Source organism: Eumetopias jubatus, unplaced genomic scaffold (assembly GCF_037043125.1).
Source record: "Eumetopias jubatus isolate StellerSeaLion01/CBP00866 unplaced genomic scaffold, mEumJub1_p1.0 scaffold_7, whole genome shotgun sequence".
NCBI lineage: Eukaryota > Metazoa > Chordata > Mammalia > Carnivora > Otariidae > Eumetopias > Eumetopias jubatus.
In genome coordinates this window covers 117,383,150-117,406,269 of record NW_028274813.1, presented here as the reverse complement: position 1 = coordinate 117,406,269, position 23,120 = coordinate 117,383,150, and the positions used below count along the sequence as shown (strand labels likewise).

Genomic DNA, 23,120 nt, shown 5'->3' with positions numbered 1-23,120 from the left:
GTTACTTTGATACATTTCTCTATTGTCCTAGGACTGCCATTGTAGCAACATTTATCACATTACATAATTACTGTGCAGTACTGTTTGCTCTGTGCATCATACTGTGCTTTCCGTCTCTATGGTTATTTACTGCTTGTTACAAGTGTGTACCCTTGAGCACCATCAATCTTATCCTCCGCTGATGCAGACGAGTTTTTGAGTTAGAGAGGTATTCCCATTTGTCTGCTTTTTATTTTTTTGCTTGTGCTTTTGTTGTCATAACCAAGAAATCATCACAAAGTCCAGTGTCACGACGTTCTTACCCTCTATTTTCTTCCCGGGGCTGTCTAGTTTGCGTTCTTACGTTTAAGTCTTTAATCCGTTTTTGAGTTGATTTTTGTATACTACGTGGGGTAAGAGTTCAACTTCTTTTGCATGTGGATATCCTGTTTTCCCAACACTCTTTGTTGAAGAAACTGGACTTTCCCCAGCGAGTGGTCTTGGCACCATTGTAAGCCTTGTAATGACTGCATCATATGTCATGGATATGACCCGCCCTCTTTTTCTGTGTTGTTTCCACATATTTGCTGTAGTGTTTACTGAGGTGACCATTCTTATAACGATGTCATAATGTATTGTGACACTTTTATTGCTGTGGGAGTCAGGTGTGGGGTTGCTGGATGAAGGGAATATATACTTTTTGGTAAATTTTGCAAGGTTAAAATATTACAAGATTATTTTTCAAAAAGTTAGTAACACTTTACGTTTCTACTACCCATGTTTGAAAGCAACAGGATTCTTCTCTATCTGATCCTGGGACCACTGGCATCAGGAAGGGGTCTCCCAGGGGAGGGATCATATCTGTGACAAAGAAAAAAGATGTTTCTCTCTATCATTACATATGTTGGTGCTTAACATTTAAACATATAAGGAGTCCCCTATCTACCTTTCCATAACCTCCAGAAACCTACTGAGTAAGAGGAAAGAGGACTGACCTGAGTAGCAGAGTTCTGCTAATGGTGCTTAACTTAAAAACGTAGAATCAGTTGATGTGGAAAAACACGGGCTTTGGTGATTAATCTGGCTTCAAAGCCCTGTGACAAGTTGGCCTCCCAGCCTTTTGCTGTGTGATCCTGGGCCGATGACAACCTCTCACAGTTTAGCCTCTTTACTCATGAAAGATGTCTGTGCATTTTACATGTCTGCAAAAATGTGCAGTTGACTCTTCAGTACTCACGTGCTGTCTCTGCTCACTTGGGCTGTGATAACAGCATGCAACAGACAGGTTGGCTTAGAAACAACAGAAACTTATTTCTCACACTTGGGAGGCTGGAAGTCTGAGATGAGGGTCCACCACAATTGGGGAAGGGCCCTCTTCCTGGCCTGAGACTCCTTGTCTCCTCACAGGGCAGGAGCTCTGTCTGCAGACTTTTTGTTTTTTTTTTTTTTAAAGATTTTATTTATTTGACAGAGAGAGACAGCGAGAGAGGGAACATAAGCAGGGGGAGTGGGAAAGGGAGAAGCAGGCTTCCCGCGGAGCAGGGAGCCCGATGCGGGGCTCAATCCCAGGACCCTGAGATCATGACCTGAGCCGAAGGCAGTCACTTAACCAACTGAGCCACCTAGGTGCCCCTGTCTGCAGACTTTTTAATAAGGCACTAATTCTGTTCATGGGAGCTCCATGCTCATGACTCAGGCCGCTCTCAAAGGCCTACCTACTAATTCTGTCACCCTGGGGGTTAGGATTTTAACATGAATTTTAGGGGGACACAAACATTCAGACCATAGCCAATGTCATTTTCTATTTATTAAAATAGTTCTTGAAAATAGACTGTTAAAGACAAAACTGTGGAGACGGTAAAAAGATCGGTGGTTGCCAGGGGTTTTGGTGGGCCGGGAGCGATGAATGGACACAGCACTGAGGATGCTGAAGGCAGTGAAAGCACTCAGGATGATACCGTGCTGATGGATACATGTCCGTACACATTTGTCCATACATTGAATATATAACGCCAAGGGTGAACCATAATGTAAATTATGAACTTCAGGTGATAATGATGTGTTAGTGTAGGTTCATCTGCTGTCACAAATGTACCACTCTGATCAGGGATGTTGATAATGGGGAACAGGGAGTATATAGAAAACCTCTATACCTTCCCCTCAAGTTTGCTATGAACCTTAAACTGCTCTACAAAATAGTCTCTTAAAAGCAGTTTTTAAATGATTTTTTATGATCATCACAAAAGGTCCAGTTAACATCCTTTACCATACATACTTACAGTTTTTCTTCTTCTAATTTAAAACAATTTTTTTTCTTCTGATGAGAACTTTCAGGGTCTACTCTTAGCAACTTTCAAATATGCAACACAGTATTATTTTTTTTAATTTTTTTATTGTTATGTTAATCACCATATATTACATCATTAGTTTTTGATGTAGTGTTCCATGATTCATTGTTTGTTCATAACACCCAGTGCTCCATGCAGAACGTGCCCTCTTTAATACCCATCACCAGGCTAACCCATCCCCCCACCCTCCTCCCCTCTAGAACCCTCAGTTTGTTTTTCAGAGTCCATCATCTCTCATGGTTCGTCTCCCCCTCTGACTTACTCCCCTTCATTCTTCCTCTCCTGCTATCTTCTTTTTCTTTTTTCTTAAAATATGTTGTGTTATTTGTTTCAGAGGTACAGTTCTGTGATTCAACGGTCTTGCACAATTCACAGAGCTCACCATAGCACATACCCTTCCCAATGTCTATCACCCAGCCACCCCATCCCTCCCACCCCCAACCACTCCAGTAACACTCAGTTTGTTTCCAGAGATTAAGAATTCCTCATATCAGTGAGGTCATATGATACATGTCTTTCTCTGATTGACTTATTTCACTCAGCATAACACCCTCCAGTTCTATCCACGTCATTGCCAATGGCAAGATCTCATTCCTTTTGATGGCTGCATAATATTCCATTGTGTATATATACCACCTCTTCTTTATCCATTCCTCTGTCGATGGACATCTTGGCTCTTTCCACAGTTTGGCTATTGTGGACATTGCTGCTATAAACATCGGGGTGCACGTACCCCTTCGGATCCCTACATTTGTATCTTTGGGGTAAATACCGAGTAGTGCAATTGCTGGATCTTATGGTAGCTCTATTTTCAACTTTTTGAGGAACCTCCATACTGTTTTCCAGAGTGGTTGCACCAGCTTGCATTCCCATGAACACTGTAGGAGGGTTCCCCTTTCTCCGCATCCTCACCAACATCTGTCATTCCCTGACTTGTTAATTTTAGCCATTCTGACTGGCGTGAGGTGGTATCTCATTGAGGTTTTGATTTGGATTTCCCTGATGCCGAGCGACGTTGAGCACTTTTTCATGTGTCTGTTGGCCGTTTGGATGTCTTCTTTGGAAAAATGTTTGTTCATGTCTTCTGCCCATTTCTTGATTGGATTATTTGTTCTTTGGGTGTTGAGTTGATAAGTTCTTTATAGATTTTGGATACTAGCCCTTTATCTGAGATGTCATTTGCAAATATTTTCTCCCATCCTGTCAGTTGTCTTTTGGTTTTGTGGATTGTTTCTTTTGCTGTGCAAAAGCTTTTTATCTCGATGAAATCCCAATAGTTCATTTTTGCCCTTGCTTCCCTTGACTTTGGCGATGTTTCTAGGAAGAAGTTGCTGCGGCTGAGGTCGAAGAGGTTGCTGCCTGTGTTCTCCTTTAGGATTTTGATGGACTCCTGTCTCACATTTAGGTCTTTCAACCATCTGGAGTCTATTTTTGTGTGTGGTGTAAGGAAATGGTCCAGTTTCATTCTTCTGCATGTGGCTGTCCAATTTTCCCAACACCATTTGTTGAAGAGACTGTCTTTTTTCCATTGGACATTCTTTCCCGCTTTGTCAAAGAGTAGTTGACCATAGATTTGAGGGTCCATTTCTGGGCTCTCTATTCTGTTCCTTTGATCTATGTGTCTGTTTTTGTGCCACTACCATACTGTCTTGATGATGACAGCTTTGTAATAGAGCTGGAAGTCCGGAAGTGTGATGCCGCCAGCTTTGCTTTTCTTTTTCAACATTCCTCTGGCTATTCGGGGTCTCTTCTGGTTCCATACAAATTTTAGGATTATTTGTTACATTTCTCTGAAAAAAGTGGATGGCATTTTGATGGGGATTGCATTGAATGTGTAGATTGCTCTAGGTAGCATTGACATCTTCACAATGTTGGTTCTTCCAATCCATGAGCATGGAACTTTTTTCCATTTCTTTGTGTCTTCTTCAATTTCTTTCCTGAGTATTTTATAGTTTTCTGAGTACAGATCCTTTGCCTCTTTGGTTAAATTTATTCCTAGGTATCTTATGGTTTTGGGTGCAATTGTAAATGGGATCAACTCCTTAATTTGTCCCTCTTCTGTCTTGTTGTTGGTGTATAGGAATGCCACTGATTTCTGTGCATTGATTTTATATCCTTCCACTTTACTGAATTCCTGTATGAGTTCTAGCAGTTTTGGAGTGGAGTCTTTTGGGTTTTCCACATACAGTATCATATCATCTGCAAAGAGTGAGAGTTTGACTTCCTCTTTGCCGATTTGGATGCCTTTGATTTCTTTTTGTTGTCTGATTGCTCTGGCTAGGACTTCTAATACTATGTTGAATAGCAGTGGTGAGAGTGGACATCCCTGCTGCGTTCCTGACCTTAGGGGAAAAGCTCTCAGCTTTTCCCCATTGAGAATGATATTCGCTGTCGGTTTTTCATAGATGGCTTTTATGATATTGAGGTATGTACCCTCTATCCCTATACTCTGAAGAGTTTTGATCAAGAAAGGATGCTGGACTTTGTCAAATGCTTTTTCTGCATCTATTGAGAGGATCATGTGATTCTTGTTCTTTCTTTTGTTAATATATTGTATCACGTTGATTGATTTGCGGATGTTGAACCAGCCTTGCAGCCCAGGGATAAATCCCACTTGGTCATGGTGAATAATCCTTTTAATGTACAGTTGGATCCTATTGGCTAGTATTTTGGTGAGAATTTTTGCATCCATGTTCATCAAGGATATTGGTCTGTAATTCTCCTTTTTGATGGGGTCTTTGTCTGGTTTTGGGATCAAGGTAATGGTGGCCTCATAAAATGAGTTTGGAAGTTTTCCTTCCATTTCTATTTTTTGGAACAGTTTCAGGAGAATGGGGATTAATTCTTCTTGAAATGTTTGGTAGAATTCCCCTGGGAAGCCATCTGGCCCTGGGCTTTGTTTGTTGGGAGATTTTTGATGACTGCTTCAGTTTCCTTAGTGGTTATAGGTCTGTTCAGGTTTTCTATTTCTGGTTCAATTTTGGTAGTTGATACATCTCTAGGAATGCAGCCATTTCTTCCAGGTTATCTAATTTGCTGGCATAGAGTTGCTCATAATATGTTCTTATAATTGTTTGTATTTCTTTGGTGTTTGTTGTGCTCTCTCCTCTTTCATTCATGATTCTGTTGATTTGGGTCATTTCTCTTTTCTTTTTGATCAGTCTGGCCAGGGGTTTATCAATCTTGTTAATTCTTTCAAAGAACCAGCTCCTAGTTTCGTTGATCTGTTCTACTGTTCTTTTGGTTTCTAGTTCATTGATTTCTGCTCTGATCTTTATGATTTCTCTTCTCCTGCTGGGTTTAGGCTTTATTTGCTGTTTTTTCTCTAGCTCCTCTGGGTGTAGGGTTAGGTTGTGTATTTGAGACCTTTCTTGTTTCTTGAGAAAGGCTTGTATTGCTATATACTTTCCTCTCAGGACTGCCTTTGCTGTATCCCAAAGATTTTGGACAGTTGTGTTTTCATTTTCATTGGTTTCCATGAATTTTTAAAATTCTTCTTTAATTTCCTGGTTGACCCATTCATTCTTTAGTAGGATGCTCTTTAGCCTCCATGTATTTGAGTTCTTTCCGACTTTCCTCTTGTGATTGAGTTCTAGTTTCAAAGCATCGTGGTCTGAAAATATGCAGGGAATGATCCCAATCTTTTGGTACCGGTTGAGACCTGATTTGTGACCTAGGATGTGATCAATTCTGGAGAATGTTCCATGGGCACTAGAGAAGAATGTGTATTCTGTTGCTTTGGGATGGAATGTTCTGAATGTCTGTGAAGTCCATTTGGTCCAGTGTGTCATTTAAAGTCTTTATTTCCTTGTTGATCTTTTGCTTAGATGATCTGTCCATTTCAGTCAGGGGGGTGTTAAAGTCCCCCACTATTATTGTATTGTTGTTGATGTGTTTCTTTGCTTTTGTTATTAATTGGCTTATATAATTGGCTGCTCCCATGTTAGGGGCATAGATATTTACAATCGTTAGATCTTCTTGTTGGATAGACCCTTTAAATAGGATATAGTGTCCTTCCTCATCTCTTATTACAGTTTTTGTTTTAAAATCTAATTTGTCTGATATAAGGATTACCACCCCAGCTTTCTTTTGGTGTCCATTAGCATGGTAAATGGTTTTCCACCCCCCTCACTTTCAATGTGGGGGTGTCTTTGGGTCTAAAATGAGTCTCTTGCAGATAGCATATCGATGGGTCTTGTTTTTTAAACCAATCAGATAGCCTGTGTCATTTGATTGGGGCATTTAGCCCATTTACATTCAGTGTAACTATTGAAAGGTATGAATTTAGTGCCATTGTATTGCCTGTAAGGTGACTGTTACTGTCTATTGTCTGTGTTCCTTTCTGGTCTATGCTGCTTTTAGGCTCTCTCTTTGCTTAGAGGACCCCTTTCAATATTTCTTGGAGGGCTGGTTTTGTGTTTGCAAATTCCTTTAGTTTTTGTTTGTCCTGGAAGCTTTTTATCTCTCCTTCTATTTTCAATGACAGCCTAGCTGGATATAGTATTCTTGGCTGCATATTTTTCTCATTTAGTGCTCTGAAGATATCTTGCCAGTCCTTTCTGGCCTGCCAGGTCTCTGTGGATAGGTCTGTTGCCAATCTAATGTTTCTACCATTATAGATTACATATCTCTTCTCCCGAGCTGCTTTCAAGATTTTCTCTTTGTCTCTGAAACTCGTAAGTTGTACTATTAGATGTCGGGGTGTTGACCTATTTTTATTGATTTTGAGAGGGGTTCTCTGTGCCTCCTGGATTTTAATGCCTGTTTCCTTCCCCACATTAGGGAAGTTCTCTGCTATAATTTGCTCCAATATACCTTCTGCCCCCCTCTCTCTCTCTTTCTTCTTCTGGGATCCCAATTATTCTAATGTTGTTTCGTCTTATCGTATCACTTATCTCTCGAATTCTGCCCTCGTAATCCAGTAGTTGTTTATCTCTCTTTTTCTCAGCTTCTTCATTTTCCATCATTTGATCTTCTATATCACTAGTTCTCTCTTCTGCCTCATTTATCCTAGCAGTTAGTGCCCCCATTTTAGATTGCACCTCATTAATAGCCTTTTTGATTTCAACTTGGTTAGATTTTAGTTCTTTTATTTCTCCAGGAAGTGTTTCTCTAATAACTTCCATGCTTTTTTCAAGCCCAGCTGGTATCTTTAAAATCATGATTCTGAACCTAGGTCCGACATCGTACTAATGTCCGTATTGATTAGGTCCCTGGTAGACGGTAGTACCTCTTGTTCTTTTTGTTGAGGTGATATTTTTCGTTTTGTCATTTTGTCCAGAGGAGAATAGGTGAATGAGAGAACAAAATGCTAAGAGGTTAACAACGTCCCCAGAAAATATACTCTAAACAAATCAGAAAAGACCTGAAATCAGGGGAAAAGAAAGGGAAAGAAAGAGAACAAAAAAATAGAAAAAGATAAAGATAAAAACAGAACAAAACAAAAAAACCAGAATATGATCAAATATGATCAGGCTAGTGCATAGATCAGTGCCACACACTAGATTTTGGGTGTATTTTGGTCTGTTAGAAAAAAGTGCCTCCCAAAATTTTAAAGAAAGAAAGACTTATATATGTACAAAATAAGGGTTGATACAATGAAGGGATGGAATATGACTGTAAAGATGAAAATTATAAAAAATTTTCAAAGAGGAATTGATAAGGTGCTTGAAAAAAGAAAGAAGTGGATTAAAAAAAAGAAAGAAAGAAAAAAAAAGGTGGAGAATGTGATCAGGTAGGAGACTAGAACAAAGCCATACCCTAGAGATTTAGGGTATATTTTGATATGTTAGAAGAAACTGTATCTCAAAATTTTAAAGAGAGAACAACTTATATATATATATATGCCAAAAATAAGGGTAACTATTATGAAGGGATAGAATATGACTCTAAAAATGAAAAATAAAAATGTTTTTTTAAAAAAGGGATTGATAAGATCTTGGTTGAAAAATGGAAAAAGAAATATTAAAAAAAAACAGTTAAAAAAATTAACTTTGAAAGACTAATGAATCATGGTAAAAAAGCCATGAATTCTATGTAGAATATTCCCCTAGCACTGGAGTTCTGCCATTCTCATTGATCGGTAAACTTGGTCTTGGCTGGCTGTTCTTGCTGATCTTCTGGGGGAGGGGCTTGTTGCCGTGGTTCCCAAAAGTCTTTGCCTTTGTCTTTGGAGGTGGAATTGCCCCGCCCTTGCTTGTCCAGGCTAAGCAATCTGCTCAGGTTTGCTCTCAGGAGCTTTTGTTCCCTGCAAACTGTCCCTACAGCTTTGGAGGATGAGAATGAAAATGGTGGCCTCCCAATCTCCGCCCTGGAGGAGCCGAGAACTTGGGGCCCCGCTCCTCAGTGCACCCCCAGAGAAAAGCAGTCAGTCACTCCCATCTCCCCGGTCTCCTGCCACACTCCGTGCTCACCCGGCCTGTGACCGAGCATTTCTATCTCTGGCACCCGACCCCATGTGGAGTTTGAAACCCAGCAGATCCCTGCGGTGCGCTCCCGCGCCGCTCCTCCTGGGGGAGGAAGGGGAGTCTCCCCTGCTCTGCTGCTTGTTGGGTCCCTGCTGGAGGAGCAGTGGCCCGACTGTCACCGATCACAGTTTATGGCAACCCCGAGCTGAGAGCCCGCGCCTCGGCTCCGTCCCTGCAGCTGGCTTCCCCGCTCTGATACCCTGGAGCTCTGCCGCACTCAGGCACCCCCAGTATTTCTGTGACCCCAAGTGTGTCCCGCGAGGGTTCCACCCCCAGCTTAGCCACTGCAGCGACGTCCCTCCGCCGAGCCGACTTCTAAAAGTTCCGATTTTGTGCTCCGCAGCTCTAGCACTTGCCAGAAGTGGTCGGCGGAGGCCCCCTCCCCCGCCGTCTATCCTCCCGAATATCACCTCGGATTCACTTCTCTGCATGTCCTACCTTCCAGAAAGTGGTCGCTTTTCTGTTCAGAGAGTTGTTGCTATTTTCTTTGATCTCCTGTTGAGTTCGTAGGTGTTCAGAATGGTTTGATCCCTATTCGGCTGAATTCCTGAGACCAGACGAAATCCAGGTCTCCTACTCCTCCACCATCTTGCTCCGCCTCCCTCAGTGTGGTTTTGATTTGCATTTCCTTGATGATGAGCTGATGTTTCCATGATGATGTTGAGCATTCTTTCATGTACCTGTTGGCCATCTGTATATCTTCTTTGGAAAAATGTCTGTTCCTATTCTGTCCATTTAAAATTGGATTGTTTGTTTTGCTAGTGAGTTGTAGGACTTCCTTATATATTTTGGATATTAACCCCTTATCAGATATATGAATTGCAAATATTTTCTCCCATTCAGTAGTTGTCTTTGCATTTTTTAAAAAGAAAAATTTATTTATTTTAGAAAGGGGGAGGGGCAGAGGGAGAGAAAGAATTCCACGCAGACTCTGCACTGTGTGCAGACCCCAATGGGAGGCTCGATTTCATGACCCTGAGATCATGACCTGAGCCAAAACCTGACGTGAGTCAGACGCGTAACCCGCTGAGCCACCCAGGTGCCCCTGTCCTTTCATTTTGTTGATGGTTTCCTTTGCTGTGCAGAAGCTTTTTAGTTTAATATAGTCCCACTTGTTTATTTTTGCTTTTGTTGCCTTTGCTTTTGGTGTTGAATCCGTAAAATCATTACCAAGGTCAATGACAAGGAGCTTACTATGTTTTCTTTTAGGATTTTATGGTTTCAGGTCTTCCATTCTTATCTTTAATCCATTTTGAGTTAATTTTGTGTATGGTGTAACATAGTGGTCCGGCATCATTCTTTTGCATGTGGATGTTCAGTTCTCCACATGTGATTTATGATAGATTGTCACTTTCCTGTTGTATCTTCTTGGCTCCTTTGTCACAAATTAATTGATCATATATGCATGTATTTATTTCTGTGCTTTATATTCTGTTCCACTGACCTCTGTTTTTATACTGGTACCACTCTGTTTTGATTATATTTTACTATAGTTTTGTAACATAGTTTGAAATCAAGCAGTGTAGTATTTCCAACTTTTTGGTTCTTTCTCAAGATTGATTTGTCTATTCAGAGTATTTTGTGGTTTCATACAAATTTTAGGATTGTTTATTCTATTTCTGTGAAAAATGCCATTGGAATTTTGATAGGGATTGCACTGAATCTGTAGGTTGCTTTGGGTAATTTGGATATTTTAACAATACTGATTCTTACAATCCATGGGCATGGAATGTCTTCCCATTTATTTGTATCATCTTCAACTTCTTCCAATAATATCTTATAGTTTTCAGTGTGCAGGTCTTTCAGTTCCTTGGTTAAATTTATAACTTTATAATGTAATGCAATTGTAAATGGGATTATTTACTTAATTTCTCTTTCTGATAGTTCATTATTAGTGTATTGAAATGCAACAGATTTTTGTATATTGATTTTATATTCTGCAACTTTATTGAAGTTTCTTATTCTAACCATTTTTTGATGGAGTCTAGGGTTTTCTGTATAAACATCAGGTCATCTGTAAGTAGTGACATTTTTACTTCTTCCTTTCTGATTTAGATACCTTTTATTTCTTTTTTTTTTTTTTAAGATTTGTTTATTAGAGAGACAGTGAGCATGAGCCAGGGGGAGGGGCAGAGGGAGAGAGAATCTCAAGCAGACTCCCCACTGAGCACAGAGCCCCACATGGGGCTTGATCCCAGGACTCCGAGATTATGACTTGAGCTGAAACCAAGAGTCAGACACTTAACTGACTGAGCCCATCTAGGTGCCCCAAGATACCTTTTATTTCTTGTTCTTGCTTCATTGCTCTGGCTAGGACTTCCAGTACTATGTTGAATAAAAGTGGTGAGAGTGGGCATCCTTGTCTTGTTCCTGATCTTAGGGAAAGCTTTTAGCTTTCCACTGTTGAGTATGGTGTTAGCTGTGGGCTTGTCATATATGCCCTTTATGATGTGGAGGTAGATTTCCTCAGTGTCCACTTTGTTGTAAGTCCTTATCATGAATGGTTATTGAAGTTTGTCAAGTGCTTTTCTATTGAGATGATCATATGATTTTTATCCTTCATTTTGTTAATGTGGTGTGTCCCATTGACTGGTTTGTGGATTTTAAACTATCCTTGCATTCATGGAATAAATCCCACTTGATCGTGTTGAGTGATCCTTTTAGTGTGTTGGTGATTTGGTTTGCTAATATGTAGTTGAGGATTATACCATAAGGTATATCTGTGTTTATCAGGGATATTGGTCTGTAATTCTCTTTTCTGTGGCATCCTTGTCTGGTTTTGGTTTCAGGGGAATGCTGGCCCCATAGAATGAGTTCGAAAGTGTTTCTTCCTCCTCTATATTTTGGAAGAATTTGAGAAGGATTGGTATTCTTCTTTGAATGTTTGGTAGAATTAACCAGTATTTGTTGAGAGGAAGGAAGTCTTAATTTAAAAAAAAAATAGACTATTACTAGGAAAGGTATAACACATTACAAAGAAATAAGAAAAATAAATGTACTGGCATTGCACACTTAGTTTTATCTTTGTTATTTGCAAAGGAACACTTGTGGGGTGACTATTCAGATAACATTTTTCTGAAGTTATATCCACGCTATTTGTCACATTTTCTCAGCTGTGATCAGAGCTGTGTTGTCCATGATCTCCCCATCTTAGCTCAGTCATAAAGATGCTCCCCTTTTAGTCACAGCATTATAAAGATGTCATTCACATACCACACAACTCACTTATTTAAAGTACATGATCCAGTGATTTTTAGTATGTTCAGTCTAGCGTGACTGTTACCAAAAATGGTATTTGGACATTATCTCCCTCCTTCCCCACACCGCCCTCTCCCTAGGCAATCACCAATCTAGTTTTCTGTATCTCTAGATTTACCTATCCTGGATAGTTCATGTAAGTGGAATCATATAATTTATAGTCTTTGGGACTGGCTTCTTTATGTAGCATAGTATTTAAAAGGTTCATCCCTGTTCTAGCATGCATCATTAATTCATTAATTTTAGTGGCAAATTAATATTCCATTGGGCATTCCACATTTCATCTCTTCATTTATCATTTGATGGATTGCTGTGCTGTTTCCACTTTTTGGCTGTTATGAAGAATGCTGCTGTGAACATTCGTGTGCAAGTTTTTTGTGGACAGCTGTTTGCATTTCTCTTGGGTGTTTACCGAGAATGGAATTGCCAGGTCTATCATAACCCTATAGTTAACTTTCTAAGGAACTGTCAAATGTTTTCCAAAGCAACCACACCATTTTACATTCCCTCCAGGAGTGTACAAGGGTCCCAGTTTCTCCACATCCTTTCCAGTACTTGTTACCTCTGCTTTTGGTTATAGCCATCTTAGTGGGTGCAAAATGGTAACCATTGTACTTTTTTTAAAACATATTTTATGTAAGTATGTTGTATGTATGTATTTGTAAGTAATCTCTACATCCATCATGGGGCTTGAACTCATGACCCCGAGATCAAGAGTCCCATGCTCCACCGACTGAGCCAGCCAGGCGTCCCTCACTGTAATTTTAATTGGCATTTTTCTGATGGGTAAAGATGCTGAATATTGTTTCAGACACTTATTGGCTGTTCTTCTTTGGAGAAATGTCTGTTCAGATCCCTTACCCATTTTAAAATTGGGTTATTTGGTCTTTTTATTATTGATTTGTAATGGTCCTTTATGTATTCTAGATATATGTCCCTTGTCAGATAAATGATCTGCAAATGTTTTCTCCTAGTTGCCTATTTTTTTCAGTCAGGAAGGGAAGGAAAACTGAAATGTATTAAGGTAACTATTGTGATTAGCATTATACTTAGGCTGTAGAAGTGCCAAAAATGATTTCTACCTTTTAGAAAGGTTTCTTTGGAGATCCCAGACTTTTGTGACACAACTGGAAAACAACACAGAACAGTGTATGTTAAATAGTACACAATCTCTGTCAAAATGGAATGGAAAAAAGTATGAAAAATGAATGCCCTGGGATTCCAAGGAACTGAAGTTGAAAGTAATTGATTTAAATTATTTATTTTGAGTAGAAATACATGAGCAAATGTTAACTCATTCAGAACAACTTTTTAAAAAGAGTATTCTGGTTTGATTCAGCTTCCATAGAGTTTCGTAGTATCCTATATACTGTGTCAGTCTTCCTGCCGGATTGTGTCTGTTTCTCCCTGTGCTCCCCGTACTGGGCACACGGCCAGTAACCGTTTGTTGAAGGAATGAGCAAACATGAGTATGGGCTAGAGGTCCCAGGGAGTGTGGCATTGATTAAGCACTTTCCTAAAGTTGTCACAGGTGGAAAGAGCAAAAGGTGGAGGGGCCCTGGGTGTCCTTCAAAACTCCACCCGGAACCAGCTCTGCGGCAGCGGCATTTCCGGTCCGATAGCTTCATTTTGTAGTGAGGGGAATGCTCTGGATCTTCTCCTTTAAACATTCTGAGGTTTATGAGCTGCACAAACTTAAAACATTTAGAACCAGCTAAAAATTCTCTACGTAGAATCTGAATGCATGATTAAGGTTTTATGCTAAAATAGCACTGACATTAGGACCTGCCATTTCTATAAAATTGTGTCAAGGAAATGGTATTTCTAATATTGGATGTAGTGAGAAGATATTTACAAGGCAGTATCTTTAAAAAAAAAAAAAGATTTTTAAAATTTATTTTTGCGAGAGAGAGAGCTCAAGCAGAGCCACAGAGGGAGAGGGAGAAGCAGACTCCCCACCGAGCAGGGAGCCCGACTCTGGGCTGGATCCCAGGACCCCAGGATCATGGCCTGAGCCGAAGGCAGACGCCCAGCCAGTTGAGCCACCCAGGCGCCCTGCAAGGCAGTATCTTAAGAATTATCATTAGGTAGAATGTTAGAATTCATCTATCAACTTATTTATACCCTATCTACTTTCTTTCAAACAAGATTTGAGGTGGCAATTCAAGCTAGTATCTTTTCCCCTAAGGCAAAAGTTTCTTAGATGCTCTTAAAGGACATTTTATTTGTTATTTTTATCTTTTAAACAACCTCAAACTTTTGGTATTTCAGAGGCTAAAAATTTTTAAATAGGATTAGGAGAGGAGAGATAGTTCAGTAATGCTGTTTTAACATGAAGCTCTAAAATTAACAGCTTTTAGACATGAAAGCTCTCATTTTCTGTCAGACCATTTCATTTAGGTTGCAGAAGGACCATCACTAGCTACTATACATCCCTGCATGCGTATTTCATGATAAATAAGCCAGTGGTATTTTGGTTCAAGTAAATGCTTTTTCTTTGTAAAATTGTGAGTCCTCGTAAATGACATGCTTGAATTTCGCACATTTCACATATCCTTGACAGAGACTCTGACCCATACAACACCAAAAACTCTCATTTCTTTAGAGGCTTAATTAAACTCAGTAGAAGTAGAAACCATAACTGTGACCCATAAATCTAACCAGTCCATGGCTATGGCATCTGGAATTTTTAAAATTTTGTTTCACTCTCTCTCTTTTTTTCTTTTTGTTTCTCTCTTTTTTTTAAGTGTTAGGTCCTAAGGTAATTTTATACAAATGTATAGCAAACAAAGGTATGACAAATCTGAATAATTCATTCAGTATTTATATGTTCGTATATTAAAATCATGTAAGTTAAAGCTTGTTTATTTTACATTTACAGTAGATATGAATGAACTTCAAAGTATCTGTTTTCTAGGTTTGGAATTTTATGACAAGCAACCCCTCTAGCTCTGGTAACTTATTTAAAAGCTTAAAAGCTCTTGTTAAAATACTCTGTATTAAGTACTGAGTGTTTCCTAGGGAACTCAGGGTATTTCCATGTGAGTAATCTGATTTAACTAAGAAATGTATCCAAATCACAATGTCTCTTATTGATCATACACATTTGTATTAATATTTTACTGTAAAAGCTCTATCAATAGTCTAAATAATAGTTTGGTTCTTCGATAAAGCCGAATATTTTTTAAAGTAGAGGTATTTGGTGGGAGACAAGCTAATACACTAACTTTTAAACATTTTTATACAGGATTAGCTGAACCATCCTTTGTTGCAAAACATGAAGATAGTTTGTTTAAGGATTTGTTTCAAGACTACGAAAGATGGGTTCGTCCTGTGGAACACCTGAATGACAAAATAAAAATAAAGTTTGGCCTTGCAATATCTCAATTAGTGGATGTGGTAGGTGTGCATATCATTACATACTTCATTTCATACGGGCTTCCTGGAGCATCGTGGGTGCCCTGTGTTAGGCAGTGAGCATGACAAAGATGGATGAGACAGTCATTTTCCTAAAGGAACTCAGCAGGGAAAAATAATTACCACACCATAGGTGTAGGAATGCACTGCTTATATGATATCGTATAGTTTAGAAATAATTTATTTGGTAATTATGATAGGCCTATTTTTAATAAGTTCAAAGATAGTAAACATTTTTTATGGAAGTTTCTCATTATGTTTGTTTAAAAATATGACTTAAAAAAGTCAACATTTTAAAGAGAGGAAAGTAACAAGGAGCAGTATGATCACAGGCTTAGGAGTGACATGGAGCGTTTTTGTTCGGCTGTTTGGATCAAAGGGTTAATGTTGGAAGCCACTCCTTGGGATGGCCTGATGGGTCACAGAGGAGCCTACATACCACAGCACTTTGCCCCCTGCCATTTTTCCCTTGGAGAACTTTGCCTCTTGGAACAAATCACTTATCCTTCAAGGCCAAATTTATTTGTCTGACCTGTGGTGGAATCTTTCCAGATTTCCTAAGACAGTCTCCTCTGTTCGCGTGGCCCTTTGCACTTTGACGAGGTGCCCGTTACAGTGGCTGGCGCTCACGCGCTCTGGTGTGGCATCCTCAAAGCTGGCTAAGCTTCATTCCTCAGCTCCGTCCCAGAGCCTGGCACAGTGTCTGGTGCACGGTAAGTGCTGAGTGAATGACAGCTCTGATGGCAGCAGAGAGGGTCAAGGCGGTGCTTTGGGAAGAGCTGTAGGACGGATAAATACACGGTCTTGAGTGAAGGAGATGAGAAGCTTGATAGGCCAGGTAGAGGCCAGGTAGAAGGAGTAGCAGGACTTGAGCACTGAGTAGAGTGGGACATGCCAGGTTCTGAAGCCCGAGCGGTTACAAGAGAAGAGGAACGGGTCTGAAAGGTTAAATCCATCGCTATGGAGTAGGGCAGAGGAGGTGATGCGTTCCACTGTGATAGCAGGTGCCTGTGGTACGTGGAAAAGAAAATGTTCCCAAGGGCCTTGGGAAATCAAGCCCGGCTCCGTGACGAGAGAGGAGGCTAAGGATGTCAGCGTGGACAGCCTGGCCCAGGGCCGAGTGTTGAAAATGTGGGACCGAGGAGTTTTCAAGCAAGCAGGGGAAGCAGGAAGGTCCGTCCTCGAGGAACATCTGTAGGAGGTGGTAGAAGGAAGGGTGAGCCAAGCAGGGAAGTTGGTGAAGGGTTGTTTCCTGAGAGAAGAGCCCAGAACACAAGGTCAGTGGTGGCAACAAGAGGGAAGGAGGACAGGAGCCAGGGGAGGTGAGGTGAGCGCACGGAGAACAGATGTCCCTGTCATCGCTAAGCTCTGTCCCCCTCGGTCTGCGGTCATGTTTGGGGCTCCTCCTGGAAGTTCCCTCAGATTCCTGCCTTCTTTCCCGTGTGTTCTCGCTCGCTCACTCTTTCTTAAATCTCCACATTGGCTTGCTTGTCGGTTGCTAATTTTACGGTCAGGTTAAAGAAACTATTGTCTGCTCCACTTACGCGTAGTTGTTTCTCTGCTAACCGGCTCTTGCCTCCTGGTGCAGTCCTGCATTTGTCCTTGCTCGGGGTTTGCGTCTGTTGCATCCTGAGTTGTGCTGAACACATGAGAGATGCTTGGGAGACACCTTAGGGGTGACCTTAAGTTGGGCTGTACCCCCACATTTGGGGCCAGTTGTGAACTTAGGTATTATTCCTCTATCTGCGTTGAAGATACGAAGTGTTGATTGGGTCCTAGCCCATAGTGCAAACTTCATGTGTGTTCATATTTTTCTGGGGAAAATGTCTATAAGTTTCATTGTATTCTCAAAGAGGACCTACTGCCTTATAGCGTCGTAGGTAATAGGTTTACCAGAACTTTCTTCATTGTTAATGCTTCTGTTTAGAGCATTTGGCGCAGAGACCAGCACTTACTGTGGATGCTGCATGACTCTGGGGCAGACAGTGGAGCTGGCAGAGTAGGGTTTAAACTCAGGAGCTTTGAAATCTAACATCAGTTCTTCCACCAGTTGGTGGTGTTTAGGCAAGTGGCCTCACTGGGCTAGTTTCTATATTTGCAGAATGAGTCGATTTCAGTAGAAAGAATCTCTAGGTCCTTTCCGGCTCGAGTGCTTTAATCAAGGACAATTGCCATTTAGAACCGGAGTGTAGGAGGGATGGCCTTGCTGTATTTCCCAGTAATTTTTCCCATGGAGGGACTTCACCGCTGTCTTTGTCCCAAGGGAGGAGCCTCCTCTGTCCTCCTCTCTCCCGGGCCACTCACCTGCTGTTGGAAAGAGTCCCCTCCAGGCACCTAAGCCATTTAAAACCACGTCCTCTCTCCCCAGCATTGGGATGGCCCCCTACTTCTGTGGGTCTCTGCGCTTAGCGTTATATCCCGCACACTGTGGTTGGTGGTCACGATGGTCTTGTACAGGTCCAGTCGGCTCCATGATATTTCAGCAAAATGTAGTGGAAGAAATGTCACTTTAATTGGGCCTTGAGAATTCAGTGAAAAGCTGGTCTCAGCAAAGAAATAACATCAGGGAGAGGTGAGTGGCAAGTATCAAAGACCCCAGTTCTCTAGGAAAGCAGGCTGTGAAAGCTTATGAGGTTGCACTCACGGCAGCGACCTCAGTAATTTTTCTTCATGGCAGCTCATCAGATTCAGATCTGTGCTCAGGGAGACATAACTACCCTTCCCCACATCGCAGCACTTTCAAAATCACCATGTGTTTTATCATTAATGGTGACTTACAATTCATTGTCAGCTTTTTCCTTTCTTAGTGCTAAGCATGTAAAATCATGCTGTGCCTATTTCTTAGACTGTGTCTCAGGTTTGAGGACATAGAGTAGTCGAGCCTGTGAGTGTTAAATCTAAAATGCCAACGGTGTACTCCACGGCAGTTTATCTGAAATACAGAGCATATTGAAGGGAATAACGTGAAATTAGGCTGGACAAATGATCCTGCCCTTCTAGAGAACGGCATCGATGAGCAGGATATAGGGACTGTACAGACAGGAGCGTTTGTAAAAAACTGTGAAAATTCTTATTATTTCAAGAATTATTGTTTCTGTACTTGAAATAATCAGCCTTATTTACGTTTTTGTTTCATAGGATGAGAAAAATCAGTTAATGACAACGAATGTCTGGTTGAAACAGGTGTGTATGAAATGCAAAAGGTCACCCAAGTGATCCCAGGTGCTGTGAATGGAGGGTTTGCAGCACAGAGAAACACGAGCAGGGGGTGTCGGTGGGTGGGCAGGATGCGGGAGGGTGGGCGTTGATGGGGTTCTCGTGGAGCAGCTGCTGGGCACCGGGGAAACAGCAGTGAACAAAATGGGCAGAAGTGCTGGCCATCAGGGACCTTCTTTCTAGTCGGGGGAAAGAAACAAGGAAGCTGTATTGTGCCTCGAACACAAGGGTTCGACAAGCTTCACCGGGGGCAAGGGTACGGGAGTATCGGGGATGTACTTTTAAATAGGATGGGTGGGGAAAGCATCACGACAAGGTAATGTTTGAGCAAGGCTTGGAGGAGAAGAAACAAGCCATGTGAGTATCTGGGGAGATGGGATCCAGGCAAAGAGGGACCAGCACATACAAAGGAGGAGCAAGCAGGCCAGTGTGGGTAGGGGTGAGTGAACCACGGGGAGGAAGGGCTGTGTGGAGGGGTCAGAGAAGCAGTGGGAGGCCAGGGGTTTAGCAAACGCCTGGGCCGATGCCAGGATTGTGGTGTTTACTTGGAGTGAGATGGGAACGGGGGATAATTGTTCTTACGTGTGGAGCCCCTTTCGTACGAAGGACTTCTTTGTCTTCTGGGTCATCAGACCTATGTCCTCAGTTGCTCTTTCTTTATTATGCTGAATTTTAATACCTACTACCACTTCCCTGACCCCAACTCCTAAAAAGCCTGCATCCTTTTTTGGGGGTTCAAGTCTTAACATGATCCCAGAATGTCACCGCGTGGAGGTTGGACAGGTGCTTACATCGTGGAGTGTGTAATAAATCCGGTTCCCCTGCATGGACCAGTCCAGCCAATGACAATACAGCTGGAAAAGAGAACGTCTGCCTAAACCTGGTCTGTACATGCCCATGGCTGCAGCCCCCGGGCATGGTCGTTGGTGGGGGAAGAGGTGCTGAGCAGAACACAGTCCTCACCTGTGTCGCATGAGGACCAGGGCTGGAGCTAGGGGACAGGGCTGCGCTCTCATGCTCTTAAGAAAGACATGGAGCTGAGTTTTCTCTATGGCAAGCAGAGATGCTCTTATATCTAGAACTTCTGGATGTGGTAAAAAGTATAGCTTTTACTATTCTTGACTATCAGTGTCATTGCAATTGGCAATTGAGGCCATTGTCTTTGTTCTGAAGGAGTGGACAGATGTGAAATTAAGATGGCGTCCTGAGGACTATGGAGGAATCAAAGTTATACGCGTCCCTTCAGACTCCCTCTGGACTCCAGACATCGTTTTGTTTGATAAGTAAGTTATGTTCTAAATGCCACTTCGTGTTTTCAAAAGAAAATGCTTGCATTTTTATTGGGCAGTAGTACTTTTTTCTTCCTTTTGGAACATTGTTTAGCTCTAAGATCAAATGACTTGATCGTGTGTTTTTTTGTGACCCTACACATAGGTTCTATGGATCCTCTCTTTTCTTGGTGCACTGTTTCCTGGTCATAAAAGTGTTCTTTGATTTTTAAGACTTGTAGAACATCTGGGAAGTCCAGAAAGTGTAAGGAAGTTGGGGAGTCACCTATAATCAATCCCATTGTCCCTGCACTTGGAGGCAACGTGCACAGTAGCTGACATGCACAAAGGACTCACTCTGTGTCTGGCCGTGTGGTCCGTGCTTCTGTGCGTTATTCGATTCCCACTATTGTTCAGGTAGCATTGTTGACAGATGAATGGGTGACGGTGTTATAACCGCGTCCACAATCACACAGCTTCCTTGTGGCAGGGTGGGCTTTGCACAAGGCAGTGAGTGAGATGGGAACGGGGGATGGTGTTACTTGGAGTAACTTACCCTCCGATTTACTAGACTACATATTTGGCAGATTGCCTCCTAGATTTGGTGGGTATTTTTTTTTATTTTTATTTTTTTTAAAGATTTTATTTATTTATTTATTTGACAGAGAGACAGGGAGCGAGAGAGAGAGAGAGCACAAGCAGGGGGAGCAGCAGAGGGAGAGGGAGAAGCAGGCTTACCAAGCAGGGAGCCCGATACGGGGCTCGATCCCAGGACCCTGGGATCATGACCTGAGCCAAAGGCAGACACTTAATGACTGAGGTGCCCCTGGGGGGTATATTTTTAAAAATAGTTGAAATCCTACTTTATGTTCAAATAAATTTCGCTTCTAATTTTGCTTAAATAATGTATTGGAATTATCCCATGATGAGGAGTGTAGAGTCAGCTCATCTTCATAGGCATCCTACCTAGATGTGTTTTGAGGATGGTTTTTCACTTGGGGAAAGGATAATTCTGGGATCGAGTTTCAGGTTTTATAGGACCGCCCCATGGCAAATCTCGGAATTTGTGCTTCTCCTAAAGCACTCTGTAATATTTGCAAGAAGGCATTTGGCATGAAGACAGAGCAAACGCTATGCAAAAACATTAGTGTTTAAACACCTTTTCCCTGCACGCTTCTCTGTAGGTGAAGAGGGAACAAGCTGTAAGTTTGCAGGACACAGCTCCCTGGAGCGTCACATTTCTCCAGGCTGCTGAAAACATGCTTCCATAAGCATGAGTCTAGCAAAAAAGTCACATGAGTTTTAAGATAAAAGAAACCAGTATTTCCAAGAAAGCTTATGTTGGTCAACTAATACAGGGTGTGCGCTCACGGAGCAGCAGAGCTTGAGAAGCACACGTAGCAGGCGTCCAGTGTTTATGATGGAGGGGAAGAGCACTGTTTGGGGAGTCTAGGAACATGGATTCAGGCTCTGGCTACTCTCTGATTGTTTAAATAGTCTAGTTATATTTCACAAGTAAGGTGAACTCTTTCAACCTCTAAAATGTCAGGAAGCTGTGAAATAGAGTTGGATCGTTAGTCTCAGAGAGGATGTGGAAGGAGTTCGGTTCTAGGAGGGTTCTGTATTTAAGGAAGATGGCCTTAGAACAGAGTCCCTGTATCTCACGCATAATCACCTACAAAGTGTCTCATGCTTTGGCGTGGGCTTTCTTTCACAGCAGGCTCGTGAAGCGCGGGCTTGGGCTGTCTCGTCTCTCATTGTCACGTGCCTGTGTCTATTTCAGCGCGGACGGGCGTTTCGAGGGGGCCAGCACGAAAGCGGTCGTCAGGCATGATGGCACGGTGACCTGGACGCCGCCAGCAAACTACAAGAGTTCCTGTACCATCGACGTTACATTTTTCCCATTCGATCTCCAGAACTGCTCCATGAAGTTTGGTTCTTGGACTTACGATGGATCCCAGGTTGATATTATTTTAGAGGACCAAGACGTAGACAAGAGAGACTTCTTTGACAATGGAGAATGGGAAATTGTCAGTGCCACCGGGAGCAAAGGGAACAGAACAGATAGCTTCTGTTGGTACCCGCACGTTACATACTCCTTTGTAATCAAGCGCCTGCCTCTCTTCTACACCTTGTTCCTTATCATTCCCTGTATCGGCCTCTCGTTTCTAACCGTGCTTGTCTTCTACCTCCCCTCCCACGAAGGGGAGAAGATCTGTCTCTGCACGTCAGTACTGGTCTCTTTGACTGTCTTCCTGCTGGTTATTGAGGAGATCATCCCCTCGTCTTCCAAAGTCATCCCTCTGATTGGAGAGTACCTGGTGTTCACCATGATTTTTGTGACGCTGTCCATCATGGTCACTGTCTTCGCCATCAACATCCACCACCGTTCTTCCTCAACACATGATGCCATGGCGCCTTGGGTCCGCAAGATATTTCTCCACAAGCTTCCCAAACTGCTCTGCATGAGAAGTCATGTAGACAGGTACTTCGCTCAGAAAGAGGGGACTGAGAGCGCTGGGAGACCAGAGCCTTCTCGAAACCCACTGGAAGCTGCGCTTGATTCTATCCGCTACATCACCAGACACGTCATGAAGGAGAATGATGTCCGTGAGGTCTGTGACATGTTGTTTACAGATGCACATCTGCTTCTAGGTCTGGTAGAGTAAACAGTAGGACCCTCAAAATGATGCAGAGGTCGAGGGCCAGAAATGTTGATGTGCTGCTCCGTAGAAGATCTTTAACCAAAGCTGGTTTCAGTTAAAACATCTGCATCAGGGCATCTCTGCTCACCTCACTTCTCCATTCCTCCCGGCAACTTCTGTCATTCTCAAGAGTGATAATCCTGCTGTGATTGTTTTATCTTCCATAACTTTGTGTCTGAATTCTGTGGTGATCTGTAGGCACAACTTGGCATGATCATTTATCAGAAGTTCTTTTATTTTTTAACAAATTAGTCTAATGTAGGCTTTATAAGTATAGTCAAGATCTCTCTTCTAGAATATGTCTTTTTGTTGTTCATTTACAAGAGAGTATCAGTGAAATTAAAAGCAGTAAGGTGTTCTCTGGTGTCATAAATGATATGTCCAAGTGTTCATGTGAAGTTTAGTAATAGTGCTTAATAATATGCTTAATTTGCTTAAAAATAAAAATTCATGTAAAACTTT

The 23,120-nt window shown here is 41.8% G+C and overlaps 1 protein-coding gene across 1 annotated transcript; it reads left to right on the top strand.

Annotated features, from left to right (window-relative positions):
* The first annotated feature begins 21,878 nt into the window (after positions 1–21,878).
* Positions 21,879–22,622, top strand: CHRNA5 (cholinergic receptor nicotinic alpha 5 subunit). The gene has a single exon (XM_028093790.2). It carries the CDS (start codon positions 21,879–21,881, stop codon positions 22,620–22,622), a length of 744 nt encoding a protein of 247 aa, XP_027949591.2.
* Positions 22,623–23,120: the final 498 nt, after the last annotated feature.